Source organism: Silene latifolia, chromosome 10 (assembly GCF_048544455.1).
Source record: "Silene latifolia isolate original U9 population chromosome 10, ASM4854445v1, whole genome shotgun sequence".
NCBI lineage: Eukaryota > Viridiplantae > Streptophyta > Magnoliopsida > Caryophyllales > Caryophyllaceae > Silene > Silene latifolia.
The window spans coordinates 63,943,519-63,969,201 of NC_133535.1; the positions used below are offsets into that span (position 1 = coordinate 63,943,519).

At 34.1% G+C, this 25,683-nt stretch overlaps 1 protein-coding gene across 1 annotated transcript; it reads right to left on the reverse strand.

Moving 5' to 3' along the window:
* Positions 1–4,640: 4,640 nt before the first annotated feature.
* LOC141607679 (uncharacterized) lies at positions 4,641–24,178 on the reverse strand. The gene is made up of 3 exons (XM_074427032.1): positions 23,407–24,178; positions 5,611–5,632; positions 4,641–5,268 (listed from the first exon to the last, which is right to left on the reverse strand). Exons 1-3 carry the CDS (start codon positions 24,176–24,178, stop codon positions 4,641–4,643), a joined length of 1,422 nt encoding a protein of 473 aa, XP_074283133.1.
* Positions 24,179–25,683: the final 1,505 nt, after the last annotated feature.

Consider the following 25,683-nt stretch of genomic DNA (forward strand, 5'->3'; position numbering starts at 1 on the left):
AGGTAAAGGATTGTAGGAACTCTACCCATCTGGCATGTCTTGCATTCAACTTTTGTTGCCCATGAATGTGCTTTAGAGCCTCGTGATCAGAATGCAGAACAAATGGTTTTGGGCGAAGATAATGAGCCCAATGATCCAGTGCTCGCACAATCGCATAGAACTCTTTGTCATAGGTGGAATACTTTAGCCTTGCTCCACCCAATTTCTCACTAAAGAATGCAATAGGTCGTTTCTCTTGGATTAGAACAGCTCCAACTCCAACTCCGCTAGCGTCGCATTCAACTTCGAACAATTTGTCAAAGTTGGGCAAAGCTAGAATAGGTGTTGAACACAACTTATCTTTGATCTCATCAAATGCCTTTTGTGCACTTGGATTCCACACAAACTCTCCTTTCTTTGTTAGCTCTGTGATAGGTGCAACAATAGAGCTAAAATTCTGAATGAACCTTCGATAAAACGAAGCCAATCCATGAAAACTTCTAACTTCAGTAGTTGTTTTAGGAATAGGCCACGATTGAATTGCTTCCACTTTTGAAGGATCAACGCTCACCCCTTCTTCTCCAACGATATAACCAAGAAAGGTTACACTAGGCACCATGAACATACATTTCTCGAGCTTTCCATAAAGCTTCTGTTCTCTTAGCTTCTCAAATACCTTCCTCAAATCCTCCAAGTGTTGTTCCTTATTTTTGTTGTAAATAAGAATGTCGTCAAGATAAACAACAACAAACTTATTAAGAAATGGCCTTAGGACCTCATTCATCAGCCGCATGAAAGAACTAGGAGCATTGCATAACCCAAATGGCATAACAAGCCACTCATACAACCCTTGCTTTGTTTTGAAGGTTGTTTTCCATTCGTCACCTTCTCGAATCCTCATTTGATGATAACCACTTCGAAGATCAATTTTCGAGAACACACGAGCTCCATTCAACTCATCAAGCATATCATCTAGTCTCGGCATAGGAAAGCGATATTTGATTGTAATATTGTTCACCGCTCGGCTATCAATACACATACGCCATGTCCCATCCTTCTTGGGTACCAAAAGAGCAGGTACGGCACAAGGACTAAGACTCTCTTGCACATAGCCTCGATCAATCAATTCTTGCACTTGTCTTTGCAACTCTTTAGCCTCTTCTGGATTGCATCGATAGGCTGGTTTGTTTGGAAGTGTAGCTCCTGGAATAAGATCAATTTGGTGCTCTATGCCACGCTTAGGAGGTAATCCAAGTGGCAACTCTTCCGGGAACACATCACCAAACTCATTCAACAACATTTGGACAGTCTCGTCATGAACTCCAATTCCCTCTTCCACATCTCGAACCATAAGAACATAAGCTTGTTCCCCTTGTTCTAATGCTTCAACAAATTCTTTAGCATTCATAAACAAATTCTCATTTTTCTTCTTTACTTTGTTAGGTGACAGGGTTTCAAGTGGAATCTGTTTTTACCCTTACTAACAATGTAAATGTTATCCCTTCCTTGATGAACAACTTCTCTATCAAACTGCCATGGTCGTCCCAATAGAATATGACATGCACTCATGGGTAACACGTCACACCATACTTCATCTTCATAGGGACCCATAACAAATGAAAGCAAAGCTTGTTTCTTGACTTTAATCCCACTGTTTTCATTCAACCAATGCAGCATGTATGGTTTATGGTGATTACGAGTCTCAAGCTTAAAGGAATCCACCAATTCAGTAGCAACCACATTTGTGCAAGACCCACTATCAATAATCAAATTGCAAGTCTTACCACGCACCTTACAACGAGCATGGAAAATCTGCTCACGTTGCTCCATTTCAATCGGTGTGGATTGAATATGCAAGTTTCTCACCACGAACATCTCCTTATCAGTGTCATATGATGGTTCCACAATATGAGTGTGAACCTCATCATCTTCTTCATCTCCATCGTTAAGGGACAGAATTGACCTCCGTCTCATTTGTCACCACGAAACATGGAGTAATCTCACCTAACTCTTGAAGAGTAAGCGCTCTCTTTTGGGGACATTCGTTAGCGATGTGTCCATAACCTTGGCATTTAAAGCATCTCCTAGCACCCATATTTTTAAAATCAGTAGCAACTCCTTTGCCTTTGTCTTTGGGTTCTTCCTTTTTGGCTTCCTTATTGAACAATGATGTAGCGCTTGACTTATAAAAAGGATTAACACCCTTAGAACCATCACGAGCAACCAGGGGTTTCTTTCCTTTGTCCTGCTTTTCAAACTTAAGAGCAAGCTTACACACATCATTAAAATCAAGGAAATTCTGAACTTCAACTCGTTGGGCCAATGAAGGACTCAAACCCTTAATGAACCGAGCAATTTGCATCTCCTCCCGTTCCTCAAGGTCACACACCATAATTAGTCTTTCAAACTCCTTAATGTAATCAGTCACACTTAAATTACCTTGAGAAAGAGATGTAAGCATCAAGTACTGCTCTTGTTCATAGTCTCTTGGCACGAAGCGTTTTTGCAAGTGCTTCTTCAACTTATCCCAAGTCTCAATCTTACTCTTTCTTTCACGCCTTCTTTGCTTCTTAAGGTTCTCATACCACAAGGATGCATACTTGGTCATTTTCAAGGTAGCAACCTTGAATTGCTTGTGTTCATCATAGCCTTTATATTCAAAGACTCTCTCTGCTTGTCTCACCCAATCTAGGAATTTTTCAAAGATCAAGTTCCCCTTCAAACTCCGGGATATCAAGTTTTAATCCACGATCATCATCATTATTCCTCCTTGGTTCAGAATGGAATGATGGCTCTCATCGAATCAACTTTCAACATGCCTTTTCCCCTTCTTTCTAAGAGTATGATTACAAATCTGATCAATCTTGTAATTCATTTGTGCCATTTGTTTTGTTAAGTCATCCATACGTTCCTCCCATGGTTCTTGATATGAACCATCATAAGACATCTTTTTTTTTTTTTTTTTTTTTTTTTTTTTTTTTTTCACGGGTGAACAGTACCAGACGTGAACAGTAAGATTTTTTTTTTTTTTTTTTTTTTGATTATGCTTTTCCCAAGACAAACTTGTTAAGAAACAAATTTGAACAAAGCTCTGATAACCAATTTGATGTAAAACCGGATACCAAATCGGTGTGAATGTTAGACACGAAAAGGCCTGATTTGGTAAAGTATTGTGAGTGATATTTTTGGTGTTTTATGAGTTTAAATTGCAGCGGAAAATGTTAAGTAAAATGGATATGGATTAGCTAAGAAACCTCGCAAGATAACTCAACTAAAACTGGAATCTCCAACCAAGACCACACAGGAACAAGGAGGGAAATAAAGGATATTTCAACCAAGAACACACAGTAAACAAGGCTGAAATAAGGCGCCGACCTCGCAAGGAAGACAAGAACACTCGCAAGCATTCAAAGTTTGAGAGAAAATCTCTACACTTGGGTTTATATTTCTGAAAATTGGATTCTTACAAATGAGGATTTTCGCCCCTTATATAGCAAATATGTGCTTGGGCTCCAAGGCAACATTAAATGCTAAAAACTATTTCCTAGGCATGCTTGGGCACCAAGGCATTATTTAAAATTATATAGAAAAAATATGCTAGATTTTTGTAAAAACTAGGTGAGGAAAACTAGGTGAGGAAGACTAAAATCATCCTCTAACTTGGGCGGCACTCCTTGGATCAGCTAGAGCTCGATGTCCAACTTATCATTGTGACATAACTCGCATTTCTTTTAGCACCAAAATAAGGACTCGGATCAGCGTTAAGTAAGAGTGCGCTAGAGCTCGACATTGCTCCCGCATCATTCACAAGGAACAATAGGCTTGCATGCCTAGACTTGCTTTTTTCATTATTATGTTTTATCAACTAAATAAAACAATTAACTAGCTTAATGCTCCCCAATTTTTTTCGGCACTTTACATAATATGGATCCCATATTATTTTTGTCAATTGTCAATGTGTCACATGTCATATGTGACATAAATGTGTTATGTATTTTTTAACATATTAAAAATCAACGTATTAATAAAAATACGTCACATACAAAAATCGACTTAGTAATTTCATAATTACTTGTGCCAAAATATTTTACCATTTATAAATTTCAACTGATTGAATTTATAATAATTCATTCATTTTAATTGTTACATTAAACAATTTATTTCATCCGAGTAATTATACAATTTAATTACTCAGACCGTATCTCATTTAATCACATTTCAATTTGATACGTAAATTTTACTTCCAAAAATCGTCCGTCAATTTTCAAGTAATTTAATTAACTCGCAACGTTATACGATCAATTAAATAATCAATTAAGAGTGTTGCCCTTTAGGTATGACCTAGGGGTCAATCGATCACCACCGTCACACGACAGTAATGTCAAACTCTAGTCAGCCAATCATTACCGATATATGTTGACCAGTTGACAGTAACAAAATTACTTCCCAATTGTATTCTTTAAAATGAGATTTAATAATGATATTTAAATCATGTGATCGCATTATTGTTGAGGACACATTTCCCAACACAAATGTCTTATACATGAAAATCAAATGTCTTACCAACAACAAAGTTTCAAATTACAAAGCCAAATTTAAATAAAATTTCAAGTCTTACAAAATAAATAAAAATCATGGAAAGTTTCAAATTACAAACCCCATCAAGCATCATTACCCGATGTACGATCATCTAACTCACCAAGGTCACCAATCTCACCATCATCACCAAAGAGCATCATTTCCATGTCAGGCTCATCAAGGGAGAGATTAGCCACATCAAGACAACCAACATCATCAAGATTATCATGCTCATCTCCACCAACATCCGACATTTTGGTTCTTCCTTTGATATACTCCTCACTATTTCTAGAAAGTAAGCGTAAATTATTATGAATTCTTACCAAGTCTTCGGCTCGTTTTGGAGTAAGCCTGTTTCTAGTACAAGAGTGAATAAACTTGTAGATACTCCAATTTCTTTCACTACAAGAAGAAGAAGAAGGTTGTCCTAACAACTTGAATGTCAAACCTTGAAGATTAGGAGCAATTGAACCATAAGTAGCCCACCAATGCTTTGCTCCCATTAGAGACATGTCTTCTACACATTCCAAGTCTTTAAAAATGTCATGATCTCTTCTCGAAAAGATGGCATACTCGGTGTTGGCTTTTCTTCTATCATTCGCACATGGGAAAAGTCTCCTAAAACAAGACAATCTCGAAGACGAGACTTCATTATCAACATGTGGAACAACTCGACCGGGAATTTCATCAAGCCACTTTTGAGTGTAGAACCTTAGAGAAAATAAAACAAGTATTAAGGATTATGACAACAAAATTAGTTACGGATGAAAATGGTCAGTTGCATCAATTGTTCCGTAGAAATAGAAAATAGGCAACTTAAAAAATAATGGCTAGCTTATAGTTCAGAAAATGACCAGCTTAAAGTTGTTTAGAAAATGGCAGTAAACATGTAAGTTAAGATCCAAACCAACAACTTGTATAAAAAATGGCTATTTAACTATGTACTTCACTGTGCTTCTTATATCATTATGTAATCCCTGTTCATTGGAGGTCTGATATGTTAATGTTCTGCAGGAATTTAAAGATACAATACGTATATAGAAAAGATACTACCTGTGTACAGAAAGTAGACAAACTGCAAAATCTTGATGCATCAAATAAACTATTAAATGGCAGTAAACCTAATTAGAAATGTGCAGTAGACATAAATTTCATGGTTGTATAAAAAAACAAATAAATTAGTATAGTTACCTTGGAACCAAAGAATGTGCCAAGCTATGTAGAGGAGTGCTAGTTTTACTCCAATGACTTGTAAGAATGCTTTCCACCACCTTGAAAAAAGTGGACTCTTCACTTACACACTTATTGTTGGGAAATGTGTCCTCAACAATAGTGCGATCACATGATTTAAATATCATTATTAAATCTCATTACAAGAATACGCTTGGGATGATTCTATTATATATAGTCAACTGACCAACATTTATCGGTAATGATTGGCTGACTAGAGTTTGACATTACTGTCGTTTGACGGTGGTGGTCAGTTGATCCCTTGAGGTCACACCTAAAGGACGATTCCCATGATAGAAAAGATTAATTAATTGTATGACAATACGAGTTAATTAATTCCTTAAAATTGACTAAAAGGTAGTCGAACAAATTATTTAGAGAGAGTTCGAGTTTTGAACTCAAGGCACGGAAATTATTATTTTTATTATGCGATAATTGAATAATAAATTATTTGAGACAGGAATTAATAATTAAGCGGTTAATTATTAAATTTGTACTAATCGATTAATGTGATTAATATTGGTACGTAAAATATATGTGCAGTTGTACACGTATATTTGCGGAGTGATGTTAGACGAAATTAATTGGGAATTATTTAAAACATGAGACGATGTTTAAAATAAAATTACACGTATTTGTGCGACAAATATAAGAACCAAAATGGACCCGTAAATGGGTCATTTTGAACCGTGTAAAATGTGCCCTGAATTGTGTGCACAAGACACAATTAGACACACATGAGACAAGCCATTGTTTTTCATTGGCTCTTGTCTTTCCCATAAATTTTTCTCTAATCCATGCCAAAAGCTATTGGGCATAAATAACATCAAAAATTCACTCCCCATGCTCTCCTCTTTTGACCGTCCTCCCTCATCACCTTTGGTGATGGTATTCTCCATTTTTCATACATTGAAAAGAAAATACTCCAACTTCTCTCTAAACATAAAATTGTTTTTATGGAATTTTGTTCCTAATTTCTAATATATTCTCAAGATTACAAATGTAGTAATCATAAAATATTAGAATATTTTTAAGGTTACTTATATTATTATCTAGTTAATAATAGTGTAAGGATTATGGGATTAGTCTTGGGTGCAACTAATTGGAGGCATTCTACTTTGAGTGCTTGGAGGATCATCCTAACATATGGAAAGCTCAAGAACAAGTGAGTAGGTGAACTCACTTGTGCCCATAAATCCGAAAATCACAATGTAAGATGATGGTTTCTTCTTTATATTGTTTATTAGTTTGCATGCATAAGATCCACCATTTAATTTTATGACAATTAAATTAAAACATATATGAATATATTGAGTATATAGATCTTCTTTTCCTTCAATCGGTATCAAGAGCCATGGTTGTTTGCATGCAAATCGGTTAAAAAGTTTTTCCGAGTTATAAAGATTAACATATAAAACTTGTAAAATTTGTGTTATTATGAGATATCACGAAATTAATTCATGCATGTTAAAATTTCTGGTCCTAAAATATTTTAGGATATTTTGGTTAAATTTACGGATTTTTATTGTTCATATTATACAATAATGGCATTTAAATGTGATTTTATGAGTAAAAATGTCATTTTCGGTCTAAAATTAGTTATACTTCGAATTTTCCAGTGATTTTTGGATATGTTGTCACATATATTATTTTGAGATAACCTGTAAATTTTCATAATTTTTGGACTTGTTATGCTCGAAAAATGGATTTTTCATTATTAAATTCGGATTTAGGTGAAAAATAGGTTAATATGAGATAAATTTCGAATATGGTCATAGAAATTTAGTATGTTGTCACATGCAATTTTACAAGATGTGTGTAAAATAATGGGCTATAATGAAGTCTTTTTGCATGATTTATGGAATTTTGAAGAAAAATAGCATAAATAGTGACATTATTAGTGAAAAATTAATAAAACATAATCTATGACTAAGGAAAAACGTTATATGTTGCATTTTATTATCTTTTTCAGATCTAAAATTGAAAATTTAATGAATATAATTTTTCCCATGTTTTTATGATTATTTTATTAAAAACCGATAAACCGCAACATTGTTTTTCCGGAAAAATTTCGAAATTTTTAACCTAAGTTTTTGAACATTATGAGTGTCATGGTATTTTTCCAGAATGTTCATGAGTTTAAATTTCAAATTTCAAATTTATTTGAAATTTTTGATTTATTTGAAGTTTATAGCTTATTTTTGTAATTTTTAGTCCATTAATGAACAATTTTATAAATATGAGTTAATTATGGTCAAATAATTAGTGAAGACTAAATTTTGAGTCCTAAGAGGTTAGGGTAATTAACTTATGCATAAATATGAATTTATGTAATTTTTGTGATTGTAAAATGTTGAAATCACGCAAACCGTCAAACCGAGTAATATACGATATTGGCTAATTAAAGGCGATTTAGCATAAAATTGGGCATGTTCATACATATTATAATGCTGCATTTTATTTATGATTGTCATAATTTTAATTTATGTAATTTTTGAATTATGTAATTTTACTTAGTATGGCCTTAGATTTTAATTGGTATTTCCCGAAATGTATGGGAATATCGATTCGGTTGTAATTTTATTGTGATTTCGTATCACCGTTTTGTAATTTAATAGATTTATTTTATTTTAGTTACAAATGTATAATAGGAAATTATGTAATTTATTATGTAATTTAAATTCATCTCGGAGTTCCCAAAGACGGATTTCTTCAAGATGGCGATATATAAAGACGGTGTTACCTCGAGATGCGTGCCACAACCGAAGTTCAAGGGACCAATGGAGTTGGTTTCCGAATATGTAATAGTTAAATAGTTTTTCTATTTTAGGAAAGGCCATACTAGGATTTATTTATTTTTATGCTTGCATTTTATTTTATGTCGCATGCATCGCTAAATCGCCATAACTAAAACATGCATCTTCTTTTATCGAGTTTATCGACCGTGTCAATTAGAATTATCGTAGTTCACCGCTTTAGTTCACTTAAAACGTGATAGATAATAAATTGACATGACCTCTCGCTAAAACAATTAATTGAGACATAGCCTTACCAAATAGTAGAAACCATGAAAACCTATTTCGCGAGGGAGTGCGCTCGGCCCCACCGGGGTACAAACCTTGTTACGTAGGGGAAGTGGGTGATAAATGTCTATCCCCCGAATTCATGTTGATAAGGGATGTATCGGCCACACCGTGCCCAAGTTAATGTGGGTTTGGATCATGGACACATTTATTCGAAATTTGGATTGAACTCAACAAAAGTTTTTGATAAGGGATGTATCGGCCCCACCGTGCCCTTGTCGGATGTGTTTTGGGCTAAAGATAAATGTTAATGTAATATTATCGACCAAGAGTTCTAAAAGTAGAATCGATTAAACGTTAATCCACCGAGTTATATTGATAAAGGATGTATCGGCCCCACCGTGCCTAAGTCAATATGAATTTGGGTCTTGGAATCATTTATCATAGTTGGGTAGAGGTCACTATGTAAATGCTATACTTGTTTTTCAAGTATTAATAAAACGATAAATGTTAAGTTTTCCACTATTCCGTTTTTATATTGTTCTATTTCTTTACCACAATTCATATACGATATCATTTCGATTTTGATACAAATCTCCATTAAAACATCGTAACTAAAGACAAAATTTGAATTTACTTCTAAAACCTCAAACGAACCATTGCTAAGGATCTCTTGTAAAGAGTATAGATTAAAGTTATTCATTATCAAACAGGTTTTTGATTCTAGACTAACACATCTACTTACAATGGATTGTTTTTCATGTACTTAAATGAATTAAGTACCTTGAAGCGATAAATTGTTTTGGTAATTAGTTTTGTCAAGAATTCGTAATTGATCAAAATAACGCAACCACTTCAATGAAAGTTTTAAGACTAAAACGAACAAATGAAGAGTAATCTTCATGAATTCAATTTTGCTTCTCAAAGCAAAGACTCATTGAAATGAGTGGGAGCATTCTCTTAAACCGTTAAGATGAGGACGAGGTTCAAGAAGTAAAGATTATAATGGAATTGATACAAGCTAATGTTAAAGGTAAAGTTGTTGAGAATGACGATACTAAACCTATCAATCCCGACCGATAAGTTTCCATTGTTTTAAATGTTGGACACGAGAAAGGAAACTACCCCAAATTATTGAAGTATCAACAAGTTAGTTGTGGGACATCTAATTGAACCTTCTTCTTTAATTGTTTATTTGATTAAACATAAAATTTTGCTAGTACTACTTAAATCAATATTAGAAACCAATGGAGGTTTTCATCATTGTACTTGATACATAGGATGATTAGAATATGACGACTAGCAACAATAATGTCAAGAGATAGAGTCATTGTGTACTAAATCTAGTTTTTGGGTTTGGAGTTGTACTTAATTGTGACTATTAAGTACATAAACTCTAAATAAGAATACAAACTTGTTAAGATACAAAAGAGGTTTCGCTTTTGTGACCCTATACACCACGATTTGATGTAGGGCTAGCCCTTTATCAAGGTGATTATATTCTAAACCAAACTAGAATGATATATCATGAAGATGATGCAAGACTCAAATTGGTAACCCAAGATTAAACTTTAAAATTTTGGAATGATGAACGCAAAGAATTAACGAGTACTCTTGAAACCATTAGATTGTTAATGGTATATGCGTATCTTGTATTCAAAGCAAGATATCTCGTGCCTTTTGGTTGAAAAGGAGATCGAGGTTATAAATCATTGATCCATAATAGGTTGATCATTCTCTTTTACCAACGATTTAAGTTGACACTAGTGTGTTCACTTAATAAGGTAAATAGAGAAATCTTTAAAGAAGTTTAAAGAGTTAAAGAAATCACGATTTAGTCGTGATGGAATTATCAAAGTGAAGACTTTGATATAAGCCAATGGAAATGTGATCTAATATCACAAGTTAATCTCTCTTAGCACGCATTATGAAATAATGTGTGATTGGATAAGAATTCAAACGCTATTCGATAAGGTTTGGACTTCGATCAAGTTACTTTGAGTTACTTGATCCTTTTGGGGATTTTATCATTTTGTCTAAATTATTTTCCACTAAATCAAATCATATGAGATATGAAATGGTAAGGGTACCATGTTTGTAAGTTTTCACAAGAAACAAATGCTCATTTTTCCCTCTTCAATTATCACGAGTACGACGGGTTTGCGGCTCGTGAAGCTGTCTTTCTAAAATACAAGTTTATTTTTAGAAGACAGAGTGGGAGAAATTATTCAAGAGCCACAAAGAATGCCACAGAGAATGTTATGTCGCAAGAAACTGGTCTTTCTTGACTACATGAGACGTTTTGTGTAAGACATTATACATTGTTTCTTCAAAACCTAGGAGGTTAAATTCGTCACTTGTTAAAAATGATGAATACTTTTAAGAAAGTAAAGAGCTTATAACTTACAAAAGAAATTGTTTGATTCAAGTTGATTACTTCTAGAAAGTAATGAACATATGACTTACATAAGAGTGTTTAAGTCACAACTCAATACAAGGCTTAGAGCCATGAAAATCCGAAACATAAGGGCTTGATTAGTGACAAAGGGTTTTGCACTAATAAAGAGATATTTCAAAGCAAGATTGGTTGCAAAGGGTTTTGCACTAATTGAAATGATTAAGTCTATTTGGATCTTCTTAGGGATTGTGTTTCATTATGAGGATATGCATACAACAAGTGAATCTAAAACCCACTTCTTCAATATAAGGAATGTATTCAATACATGTCATAAGTTTTATAGATTCTTGCAATCCTAAGATAATGTGAAACTTAAGAGAGGATCTTAAGTAGGACATCAATGAGTTGGAATCAACATTTTGACCATGTGATAAAACATTTCTCGATAAGTCGAGAAGTTGTGTTTATACATGGAGTTTAGTGGGAGTTACGGAATTTTTAATTAGTCCGATATGTGGATGACATATTGATCATTGAGAACGATTTAAGACTTTTGGAGTATTATAATACATCTTGAATATCCGGATTTATGAAGATAAATCCACATGATATTAGCGTCAGTAAGAAGTCTTATGTTGATAAGATTCATGACTAGTTCAATTAAATTGAACATATTTGATTGATTTCATTTGCTTCCGCTGCCGAATCAATTAAAAAGAAATGATGTATAACACTTCATATGCTTTGAGTATGATGAATTGTTTTCAAAATCGAATTTAAGTAATCTTTACCAAGTAAGCTATAAAGATTACCCTTAAGTGCTTGCAGAAGCATTAAGGAAGTAAAGCAAAGTGTTTATGATGCAATTTTGTGTAAGGGTGTTACACAAGTGACAATTGACAATTGAGATTGCGCATGGTTTCTGACAAAACCATAATCAAAACACATTAGGATGGTTAAGATACCATTGTGGCAATGTTAATTAAGAAGTAGATTTTCTAGAATCGTTCTAGGCAATAAAGAACAATGAGAGATATTTATAACGGAAATTGAGTACACTTGCGATCATGAGATGTGCAAGAAGGATGAGTCCCGCACACTGTGAAAACAGTGGGAGCTATTCTTAGGCTAGATGGCCTATGTCTTGATTGGATCTCGACACGTACTCAGAAAGTTTTGTAATGCAAATGTATACATTACAAAGGAAAACGAGTATGTAGTGAGGTTGAGTAAGGTACAAAAAATTGATAAAACCTACTAACCAAAGCCTTCTCAAAGGCTAAACATGATGAGTCATGTCATTTCAATTGAATTGAAATGAACAACTACAAGATCAAATTAGATTATAGAACATGAAATAGTAATCGGGCATTGACTATTCATATGTGATAATCGCATTTGTCGTTCGAGTTTTACTTTAAAACTCTTTTATTATACTTTGTTACATCCAAACGGGTTGTAAAGACAATTGAACCCCGTTAAAGTGAACACGGATTAGCATTGTATTCGCCCATAGTCACTTATATGAGGTGACGTCTCGAAGTGACTAGAGTGTGATGCGATTGATGACAAGTTCAAGTGCCATAGAGTCATGTGAGATGACTAGTCGATCACATAGGCGATTTGGGAACACTTTGTCGGGCAAAGGACCGCTTATAGAGTTACGCAAATTTATAAAGCCTGGTCGTGGCGAGAGCTAATATAGTATTCTAATGAGTCGATTCTTTGACTAAAGACTGTTCACCTAAGATGGCACAGTTTCAGATTAACTTTGATTTGTGTTACTACGACCTTCGTAAATGGGGTCAAATGGGCATATTTTGGGTTATGATGGTTGTGGCTAGTCGAAGGGAATAAGTGAAGGAAATGAAGATTCATATACATATTAACATACTCATATATGTCTAAATAATTTGTCATAAAATTAAAACGGATTTTATGCATGCAAACAAATAATATAATAGAGGAGAAATCAAGTCCTTACATTGAAGATTTCGGTTATATTGGGCACAAGAGAGATCACCTTTCTCTCTTGTTATTGAGCTTTCCCTTATGGATGAACAAGATCTAAGTATAAGATCTCTCCCTAAGCTTTATACCCAAGGCTCCTCTTAATTTGATTAATATTACAAATACTAGTATAATATTAATCAAGGTAGAAAATTGAACCAAAAACTTTTATAAAACACTTATATGTTTCGGTTTTATGGAGGGAGAAATAGAGAGCTTTTTATCTCTCTAGAATACTAATTTTGGATGATCAATTAGAAATGAAAACAATACACTACACTTAGTATATTATTAGGTAAAATTATTGAAAAACAATGATAGCATTTGCCTTCTCAAAACCGTGTAAGAGGAGGGGCTTTTTGAGAGCCAATGCATGGAGAAATTGTTCTTCACAAGGAACAATAGGCTTGCATGGCTAGGTTTGCTTTTAATCATTGTGTTTTTCCACTAATTACAAACAACATATAATTAGCTTAAATCCTTCTAATTTTCGGCCCACTCTATAATATGGATTCCATATTATTTTTGTCAATTGTCTATATGTTACATGTCACATGTCACATATATTTGTTATGTATTTTTAACATATTAAAAATCAACGTATTAATAAAATACGTCACATACAAAAATCGACTTAGTAATTTCATAATTACTTGTGCCAAAATATTTTACCATTTATAAATTTCAACTGATTGTATTTATAACAATTCATTCAATTTAATTGTTACATTAAACAATTATTTCATCCGAGTAATGATACAATTCAATTACTCAGACCGTATCTTATTTAATCACATTTCAATATGATACGTAAATTTTACTTCCAAAATCGTCCGTCAATTTTCAAGTAATTTAATTAACTCGCAACGTTATACGATTAATTAAATAATCAATTAAGAGTGTTGCCCTTTAGGTATGACCTAGGGGGTCAACTGATCACCACCGTCACACGACAGTAATGTCAAACTCTAGTCAGCCAATCATTACCGATATATGTTGACCATTGACAAGAATAATATTACTTCCCAATTGTATTCTTTATAATGAGACTTAAACATGTGATCATCATGATCAACAGTCGTGATCGCATTATTGTCGGAGGACACATATTCCAACAATCTCCCACTTGTCCTCGACAAGTGTGCGTCACCGATTCTCTTGTCCTATTACTATCTCCCACTCAATGCAAGGTGTCTTTCAGGTCGTACTTGCAAGTGATCATATCGAGAGTGGTTTCCTCGATCTGGAGAACAACTGATTGACCGGATTTATCCACTCTGGATGCCATCCGAGCGTGGCCACGCATTTCCAGTTCATTACTCCTCGAGTGGCCCTGAGATATTGTTATAACCCTGACTAGGGGTGGACAATTCCTATCGCACTCATTCCCTTCGACTAGCCACAACCATCATAACCCAAAATATGCTCATTTGACCCCATTTACGAAGGTCGTAGTAACACAAATCAAAGTTAATCTGAAACTGTGCCATCTTAGGAGAATAGTCTTTAGTCAAAAGAATTGACTCATTCGAATACTATAGTAGCTCTCGCCACGACCAGGCTATATAAATTTGCCAGAACTCTATAAGCGGTCATTAGGCCCGACAAAATGTTCCTAACAGTCTGCCTATGTGATTGACTAGTCATCTCACATGACTCTATGGCACTTGAACTTGCCATCAATCGCATCACACTCTAGTCACTTCGAGACGTCACCTCATATAAGTGACTATGGGCAAAAACAATGTTAATCCATGTTCACTTTAACGGGGTTCAATTGTCTCTACAACCCGTTTGGATATAACAATGTACAAGGTGAGTTATTAATAACTCAAACGACAAATGTCGACATCACACTCGGGTAGTCAATATCATATCACAACCTTGTGATGTATATTATAAGTGTAACCACTTATTTATTGCAATAGAAGTTTAACATGCCATGTGTCCACGCGTTCAAACTTCTTACACTTGCAATCTCCTTCACATTCATGTTCTCTCTCATAGCATGAATCTTACCAAGTACACATCAAGGTTCCCAACCTTGGTTTTGGTTCTTTAACTTGAAAGAACTTTCTTATCGATCATCTCATAACGAACGAATTTGCGATGAATAACACAACTTGTACCGATCAAGTATTCTATCCACACACAATGCACTAGGTATGTGTTTTGTAGAATCTTGTAACAATTGACAAGATTATTTAGCTTTAGCACTTCTCACAAGTCCTAGCTTTACTAGGAAGGATTGTTTTTGAATAACCTCTTATTCAACCAAGCATCTTTCCAAAACTTCTCATTTCTCTTTCTAGGCTTGAAAGATTTGGGATTCTCATAAATCCTCATATGTGCTCGGATTTTATACAATATGTGCAACCTCTTGACACACAATAGAACATTCCGACAATCACTGAAATCGCTCATCGGATTCTACTCGAGAATTCATGACGTTTCTATTATGGCTCACAAATCAATCATCATGCTCTTATACATATGATTCATAATTGGACATGTACATGATTATTCTAATGGCGGAAACATTAGTTACTAATAATCACGTAGTCAACCGTTCATAGGTTCAATGAACGACCATGACTTCTAATGGTAGTTCCATTTTCATTCATATGAATAACCTATGTGTAGGTTGATACGATGTGTATCTCTTAATACTAATCCAACATCCCTTGATGTAATTTGATCCATCATTGTCCATATTCATCCAGAATTGAAAACTCAAAAGCTTCTTTATGAAAGAAGGTATTAGCTCGTCATTCTTTAATGAGTGATGAGTTGTAAACATTCAAAGGATAACAGCTCCCACTACATTCCATGTCTTCACATGAGAATTTCCTAACTCCCACTCAATTCTACACATTCCGAAATTGACTTCTCAATCGAAATCTATTCAAGAATTGAAATATAAATTGCATTGCCAAGTTATTAAGATAAAACCATATATGTTCCCATCATATCCTTTCAAAATGCCTATTTTGAAGTGGTCTCATCTTAACCTTACGGAAAGAGATTTTAAATCTCCAACACACTCATGTCATAATGATGTGTAGTAATGTCATTATTCAAATATAAACAATATCTAGAATACGTCCTTCGCAAATACCCTTTTGGAAGGAGGTTTAACCATTTCATAGTGAGGTTAAACAATGACATTTGCGTGGTTAAAAACTTTGGCCATTGAAGATATCGGTATATCAATTTTGCAACTCGATCATAACTAGTATGTTACTTTGATTCATTTAGGCTCTTAAGTAAATCTCATGGTTGAAACTATTGGTCAAATGTTTCATAAACTCAGTCAAAAACTTGTTGAGACTTTACATTAGTCATTTTCTTCCAAAACTTCTTTTGGTCTCCTCGTGTAGTTATCTTGAGAATATACTCTTATGATTACTACACTTGATCTCTTTAGTCATATAGAACTAACTTGAGACCATAGATCTCATCTATTCGGCATACTATGTAAATAGATATACCTTTATTCAAATCATTCTCTCTTGCGTAGATCTTCATTTACACAAGTACACAATTTTATCTTGCCTTGTGTGTTGTGTCCTCATTTTTCTCCCACTCTATCTTTAGAATAAATACTCTAAACATTCAAAGATAGCATATGAGACACAAATTAATGATGTTGAAGTATAAGGAGAACTATCTCATAGATAGATTAATAGTAATTGATTTCATATGTGTACTTGGTGATTTGACATACCTATAAGAGAGTTCATAGACTCAAAATTGTTTCATAAATGATCATACACAAGCCTTAAGCATGTGGACATATAATGAAACCCGTCATTATAATTGTCTATTAGATCACCTTAAGTGACTAATCTTATGTTTCAAGGAGCAAGCATTTAAAGATGAAATTTTAGAACATAAAGGATAAATGATAAAACGGGTGACTTGGGTTGCAAACCAAGTCACCATCATCCAAAATACAACTCATTATCCAAAATACTTTTCCATGTCGAACACGGAAACTTAAATTTCTAAAATCCAAAACATTACTTAAAATAAGACAATTGAAAAACAAAGCTCCATAAAAGCTATCCTAAGCTTCTCCATGGTTTCTCATGCTTGTTTTTCCTTTCCTTTGTCTTTGCTTGGTGGAGGCCCTATTTACAATAAAAAGGGAGATACATTATCACAACTTTGCATCATAATACCATAAATGAATTTAGAAACATAAAAGAAGGTTAGTCATTTACCTACTGGAGTGATCTTTCCAGCTTTGATATCACCAAGGTACTTGGAACAATTTCTTTTCCAATGTCCCATGCCATTACAATAATGGCACTTATCAAGAGGACCCTTCTTGACTTTGGAGGTGCTAGCTTCACAAGACTTAGCTTTGGTGAATGTGGGAGCTTGCTTTTTACCCTTCTTTCCACTCTTCTTGAACTTCCCCTTACTCTTTGTGCTTATGTTAAGCACATCCTTGGGAGGGTTCACATTTAACCCCATGTCCCTCTCGGCTTGCACAAGTAACTTGTACAACTCCTCAAGAGACACATCCTTGTCTTGCATGTTGAAATTCACCCGGAATTTCACATATGCCTTGACTTTAGACAAGGAGTGTAGAATCCTATCTACGATGAGTTCTTTGGGGATTTCAACCTTTTGAATTTTCGAGGTCTCGACAAGCTCCATGAGTTTGAGCACATGAGGGCTAACCTTTTGGCCCTCTTTGAAGTCGAGATCAAAGAATGCCGCGGCCGCCTCATATTGGACGATCCGCGGAGTTTGTGAAAACATGGTCACAAGTTTGGAGTAAATCTCATTAGCATTGCCCATTTTGAAGGCTCTCCTTTGGAGGTCCGCCTCCATCGCAAATATTAAGACATTTTTCATTGCGGCGGACTCCTTTTGGTAAGCCTCATAGGCTTCCCTAGTGGCCGCGGTGGACCTAGTGGAGGGTTCGGGTGGAGAGGCCTCGGTAAGGTAACGAAGCTTGTCGTCACCTTCGGCGGCTAATTTGAGTTGGGCATCCCAATCGGAGAAATTTGACCCATTCTTTTCAAGTTTACATCGATCCATAAAAGATCGGAGCCAAGATGAAGTAGCGAGTGGTGTAGCATTAGGAGTTGGTGTTGCCATTTGTTATGAAAAAGAAGTGGTCTACAAAACAAAATATAAGGAGTAAAACAATTGTCGTTTTAATAATACTCGTAAAAATGTATGATTTAAACAAGTTTTATGCATTTTTCTAGTGACCTCTACCCAACTAGAATAAATGATTCCAAGACCCAAATTCATATTAACTTAGGGCACGGTGTGCCGAAATACCCCTTATCAACATAACTCGGTGGATTAACCTTTTAATCGATTCTACTTTTAGAATTCTTGGTCGATGATGTTTACATTAATATTCATCTCTAGCCCGAAACACATCCGGAAATCGTCGTGAATACTTTCGTTGAGTACAACCCAAATTTCGAATAAATGTGTCCATAATCCAAACCCATATCAATTTAGGGCACGGTGTGCCGAAATACCCCTCATTAACATGAACTCGGTGTATAAACATTCATCACCCACTTCCCCTACGTAACAAGGTTTGTATCCCGGTGTGGCCGAGTGCACTCCCTCGCGAAATAGGTTTTCATGGTTTCTACTATTTGGTAAGGCTATGTCTCAATTGATTGTTTTAGCGAGAGGTCATGTCAAATTATTATCTATCACGTTTTAAGTGAACTAAAGCGGTGAACTACGATAATTATATTTGACACGGTCGATAAACTCGATAAAATAAGGATGCATGTTTTAGTTATGGCGATTTAGCGATGCATGTGACATAAAATAAAATGCAAGCATAAAGATAAATAAATCCTAGTATGGCCTTCCTAAAATAGAAAACTATTTAACTATTACATATTCGGAAACCAACTCCATTGGTCCCTTGAACTTCGGTTGTGGCACGCATCTCGAGGTAACACCGCCTTTATGTATCGCCATTCTTGAAGAAATCCGTCTTTTGGAACTCCGGAATGAATAAAATTGCATAATAAATTACATAATTTCCTATTATACATTTGTAACTAAAATAAAATAAATCTATTAAACTACAAAACGGTGATACGAGATCACAATAAAAATTACAACCGAATCGATATTCCCATACATTTCGGAAATACCAATTAAAATCTAAGGCCATACTAAGTAAAATTACATAATTCAAAATTACATAAATTAAAATTATGACAATCATAAAGAAAATGCAGCATTATAATATGTAAGAACATGCTCAATTTTATGCTAAATCGCCTTTAATTAGCCAATATCGTATATTACTCGGTTTTTACGGTTTGCGTGATTTCAACATTTTATAATCACAAAAATACATAAACTCATATTTATGCATAAGTTAATTACCCTAACCTCTTAGGACTCAAAATATAGTCTTCACTAATAATTTGACCATAATTAACTTTCATTTACAAAATTGTTCATAAATGGACCAAAAATTACAAAAATAAGCTATTAGACTTCAAATAAATCCAAAAATTTCAAATAAATTTGAAATTTGAAATTTAAATTCATGAACATTCTGGAAAAATTCCATGACACTCATAATGTTCAAAATCTTAGGTTAAAAATTTCGAAAATTTTCCGGAAAAACAATGTTGCGGTTTATCGATTTTAATAAAATAATCATAAAAACATGGAAAAATTATTTTCATTAACTTTTCAATTTTAGATCTGAAAAATATAATAAAATGCAACATTAGATGTTTTTCTTAAGTCATAGATTATGTTTTTATTAATTTTCACTAATAATGTCACTATTTATGCCATTTTTCTTCAAAAATTCATAAATCATGCAAAAAGACTTCTTTATAGCCAATTATTTTACACACATCTTGTAAAATTGCATGTGACAACATATTAATTTTCTATGACCAGATTCGAAATTTAACTCATATTAACCTATTTTTCACTTAAATCCGAATTTAATAATGAGAAATTCATTTTTCGAGCATAACAAGTCCAAAAATTATGAAACTTTACAGGTTATCTCAAAATAATATATGTGACAACATATCCAAAAATCAACTTAAAATTCGAAGTATAGCTAATTTTCGACCAAAAATGACATTTTTACTCATAAAATCACATTTAAATGCCATTATTGTAAAATATGAACAATAAAAATCCGAAAAATTAACCAAAATATCCTAAAACATTTTAGGACCAGAAATATTAACATGCATGTAATAATTTCGTGATATATCATAATAACACAAATTTTACAAGTTTTATTTGTTATTCATATAACTCGGAAAAACTTTTAACCAATTTGCATGCAAACAACCGTGGCTCTGATACCAATTGAAGGAAATGAAGATTCATATACATATTAACATACTCATATATGTCTAAATAATTTGTCATAAAATTAAAACGGATTTTATGCATGCAAACAAATAATATAATAGAGGAGAAATCAAGTCCTTACATTGAAGATTTCGGTTATATTGGGCACAAGAGAGATCACCTTTCTCTCTTGTTCTTGAGCTTTCCCTTATGGATGAACAAGATCTAAGTATAAGATCTCTCCCTAAGCTTTATACCCAAGGCTCCTCTTAATTTGATTAATATTACAAATACTAGTATAATATTAATCAAGGTAGAAAATTGAACCAAAAACTTTTATAAAACACTTATATGTTTCGGTTTTATGGAGGGAGAAATAGAGAGCTTTTTATCTCTCTAGAATACTAATTTTGGATGATCAATTAGAAATGAAAACAATACACTACACTTAGTATATTATTAGGTAAAATTATTGAAAAACAATGATAGCATTTGCCTTCTCAAAACCGTGTAAGAGGAGGGGCTTTTTGAGAGCCAATGCATGGAGAAATTGTTCTTCACAAGGAACAATAGGCTTGCATGGCTAGGTTTGCTTTTAATCATTGTGTTTTTCCACTAATTACAAACAACATATAATTAGCTTAAATCCTTCTAATTTTCGGCCCACTCTATAATAAGGATTCCATATTATTTTTGTCAATTGTCTATATGTTACATGTCACATGTCACATATATTTGTTATGTATTTTTAACATATTAAAAATCAACGTATTAATAAAATACGTCACATACAAAAATCGACTTAGTAATTTCATAATTACTTGTGCCAAAATATTTTACCATTTATAAATTTCAACTGATTGTATTTATAACAATTCATTCAATTTAATTGTTACATTAAACAATTATTTCATCCGAGTAATGATACAATTCAATTACTCAGACCGTATCTTATTTAATCACATTTCAATATGATACGTAAATTTTACTTCCAAAATCGTCCGTCAATTTTCAAGTAATTTAATTAACTCGCAACGTTATACGATTAATTAAATAATCAATTAAGAGTGTTGCCCTTTAGGTATGACCTAGGGGGTCAACTGATCACCACCGTCACACGACAAGAATGTCAAACTCTAGTCGACCAATCATTACCGATATATGTTGACCAGTTGACAGTAACAATATTACTTCCCAATTGTATTCTTTATAATGAGACTTAAACATGTGATCATCATGATCAACAGTCGTGATCGCATTATTGTCGGAGGACACATATTCCAACAATAAGTGCATCCACCCCCTTGTCAGGGTTAAAACAATATCTCAGGGCCACTCGAGGAGTAATGAACTGGAAATACGTGGCCACGCTCGGAAGGTATCTATGATAGATAAATCCGGTCAATCAGTTATTCTCCAGATCGAGGAAACCACTCTCGATATGATCACTTGCAAGTACGACCCGAAAGACACCTTGCATTGAGTGGGAGATAGTAATAGGACAAGAGAATTGGTGACGCACACTTGTCGAGGTCAAGTGGGAGATTGTTGGGAAATGTGTCCTCAACAATAGTGCGATCACATGATTTAAATATCATTATTAAATCTCATTACAAGAATACGCTTGGGATGATTCTATTATATATAGTCAACTGACCAACATTTATCGGTAATGATTGGTCGACTAGAGTTTGACATTACTTGTCGTTTGACGGTGGTGGTCGATTGATCCCTTGAGGTCACACCTAAAGGACGATTCCCATAATAGAAAAGATTAATTAATTGTATGACAATACGAGTTAATTAATTCCTTAAAATTGACTAAAAGGTAGTCGAACAAATTATTTAGAGAGAGTTCGAGTTTTGAACTCAAGGCACGGAAATTATTATTTTTATTATGCGATAATTGAATAATAAATTATTTGAGACAGGAATTAATAATTAAGCGGTTAATTATTAAATTTGTACTAATCGATTAATGTGATTAATATTGGTACGTAAAATATATGTGCAGTTGTACACGTATATTTGCGGAGTGATGTTAGACGAAATTAATTGGGAATTATTTAAAACATGAGACGATGTTTAAAATAAAATTACACGTATTTGTGCGACAAATATAAGAACCAAAATGGACCCGTAAATGGGTCATTTTGAACCGTGTAAAATGTGCCTTGAATTGTGTGCACAAGACACAATTAGACACACATGAGACAAGCCATTGTTTTTCATTGGCTCTTGTCTTTCCCATAAATTTTTCTCTAATCCATGCCAAAAGCTATTGGGCATAAATAACATCAAAAATTCACTCCCCATGCTCTCCTCTTTTGACCGTCCTCCCTCATCACCTTTGGTGATGGTATTCTCCATTTTTCATACATTGAAAAGAAAATACTCCAACTTCTCTCTAAACATAAAATTGTTTTTATGGAATTTTGTTCCTAATTTCTAATATATTCTCAAGATTACAAATGTAGTAATCATAAAATATTAGAATATTTTTAAGGTTACTTATATTATTATCTAGTTAATAATAGTGTAAGGATTATGGGATTAGTCTTGGGTGCAACTAATTGGAGGCATTCTACTTTGAGTGCTTGGAGGATCATCCTAACATATGAAAAGCTCAAGAACAAGTGAGTAGGTGAACTCACTTGTGCCCATAAATCCGAAAATCACAATGTAAGATGATGGTTTCTTCTTTATATTGTTTATTAGTTTGCATGCATAAGATCCACCATTTAATTTTATGACAATTAAATTAAAACATATATGAATATGTTGAGTATATAGATCTTCTTTTCCTTCACTTATGCTCATGCTTGTATATAGCCTCTTTGACCTTGAAAGACGTACCTTCCCACCTCTCATATACCAAATGAAGTGAAGACTTATCCGTGTCACAATCTCTTATCATGTTATAGATAGGACGTGTGAACTCAAGGATATAATCAACTTTGTCCCACCAACCATCATCTAAGATCTTTTCCCTCACAAGTATAGCTTGCCCACGATGATCTTCATGATAAGAAGTCCACGCCTCACTAACTACCATTGATTGCAAGGAGGTTTTAAGAAGTTTCATTCTTTTAAGCATCACAACAATAGAAGCAAATCTTGTGTCGGCAACAGAAAGCAATTTCAAAGGAGAAAACTTATTGAAAATTGCAAGCCTCATGCCATGGGTCATTATGTAGTTCTTTATAAATAAAGCATCTACATGAATCTCCGTTATCCAATGACACTCACTGTAAGTTTCTTCATTATTATTAGTGTTTCTAGCCGCACAAATGTTTTTCAAAGCAAGATTAAGAGTGTGGACAACACATGGCGTCCAACATATATGTGAATATCTTCCCTCAATTAACTCCCCCGCACCTTTACAACTACTTGCATTATCCGTTAACACTTGCACAACATTTTGATCGTCAACCTCATCTATTACCTCACTTAGCAAAGAGGCTATATACTCTTTGTCCTTCACCTCACCCGAGCAATCAACCGCTTTGATGAACATAGGACCACTTTCACAAGCAACCATGCCATTAATCAAAGGTCTCCTTTGTGAGTTACTCCAACCATCACTCACTACACTAACCCCTTTCTCTTTCCAAGTACCTCTCAACATTTTGTTTTTCTTGTTGAAGCAAGGTTGTTCTCAACTTATTATATCCCGGAGGAGTATAGCCCGGAATTTGGTTAGAAGCGGCAAAGGAGTAACACCTTACATAATAAGGATTCCTTGCAAGATTAAAAGGTAACCCTTCTGTGTAAAACATTCTAGCAATTTCCGCATCCAAATGGTTACGACTTTGTATATTAAAAGTCATAGGAATGGTATTGGTGGATTTTCTTTTTTTTACCAATCTGGATATGTGGTTATCTAAAGTTAACATCGGAGGAAGAAGATTCATTAGGAAAAAGAGGAACTTTTGGTTTTGCAGCAGCTCTTTTTTTAGCCTCCACCGCATCATCCAATTTTTGCAATTTAGCTTGATCATCAATTGAAATATTCTCACACGTACTAACTCCCTTCCCCGGAATTTTCAACAAGTGAGCCCTCACTCTAGTATAAGTGCCACCCTTAACAAGCTTACAAAAGTGACACTTAAAACTCGCATTGCCTCCACCTTGTGCTATTTTGGGCCCCTTATCAACAAATCTCCACAAAGGAGTATCCTCAATGTCATCACTTTGAGCACTAGCACTAGCACTAGCACTACCACCACTAGAATCCATAGTTATCAAACTGAATATCGTCTGCAAAATATTTACATTAAAAAGCAACAACATATGTTATGAATGTAGCACAAGTACAAGTAATCAGGCCTGAAATGCAGGCACACAGGAGGGTCAGTGAGCAGGTCAGTGAGCAGAATAATGCATTGAGCAGAGCAGGGTTGCAATGAATGATATGAATGCTGCTATTATTATTATAAGCTACCTTGGATTGCCTTTATGCTAAATCAAAATATTAGAGCTCAAGTAAGGATGCTGTAAGCTGACATTCAAGTATTCAACAACAAAACCAAGGATATGTCAAATTGGGGAGAATCTTACACATCAGTACATGACTAATTAAGCCTCACATTCAAAAAGCATTGTCTCCACAAATCTAAGCTGCTACTGTTGGAATAAGTGTCCTCCGACAATAATGCGATCACAACTATTGATCATAATGATCACATGTTTAAATCTCATTTTAAGAATACATGTGGGATGTAATATTTTACAGTCAACTGGTCCACACATATCGGTAATGATTGGCTGACTAGAGTTTGACATTACTGTCGTGCGACGGTGGTGATCAGTTGATCCCCTTAGGTCATACCTATAGGGTGACGCTCTTAATTGATTATTTAATTAATCGTATGACGATACGGGTTAATTAAATTGCTTAAAATTGACGGATAATTTTGTGAGTAAAATTAACGTGACTCATTGTAATTAGATTAAATGAGTTACGGTCTAAGTAATCACATTGTTTTATTACTTAGATTAAATTATTGTTTACGAAACAATTGAATCGGAATGAATAATCTGTTATAAATGCAAGTTGTTGTAGTTTATAATTAGATGACCCATTTTGGTATAAGTAATTATGAATTACTAGTTATTTTTGTATATGACATA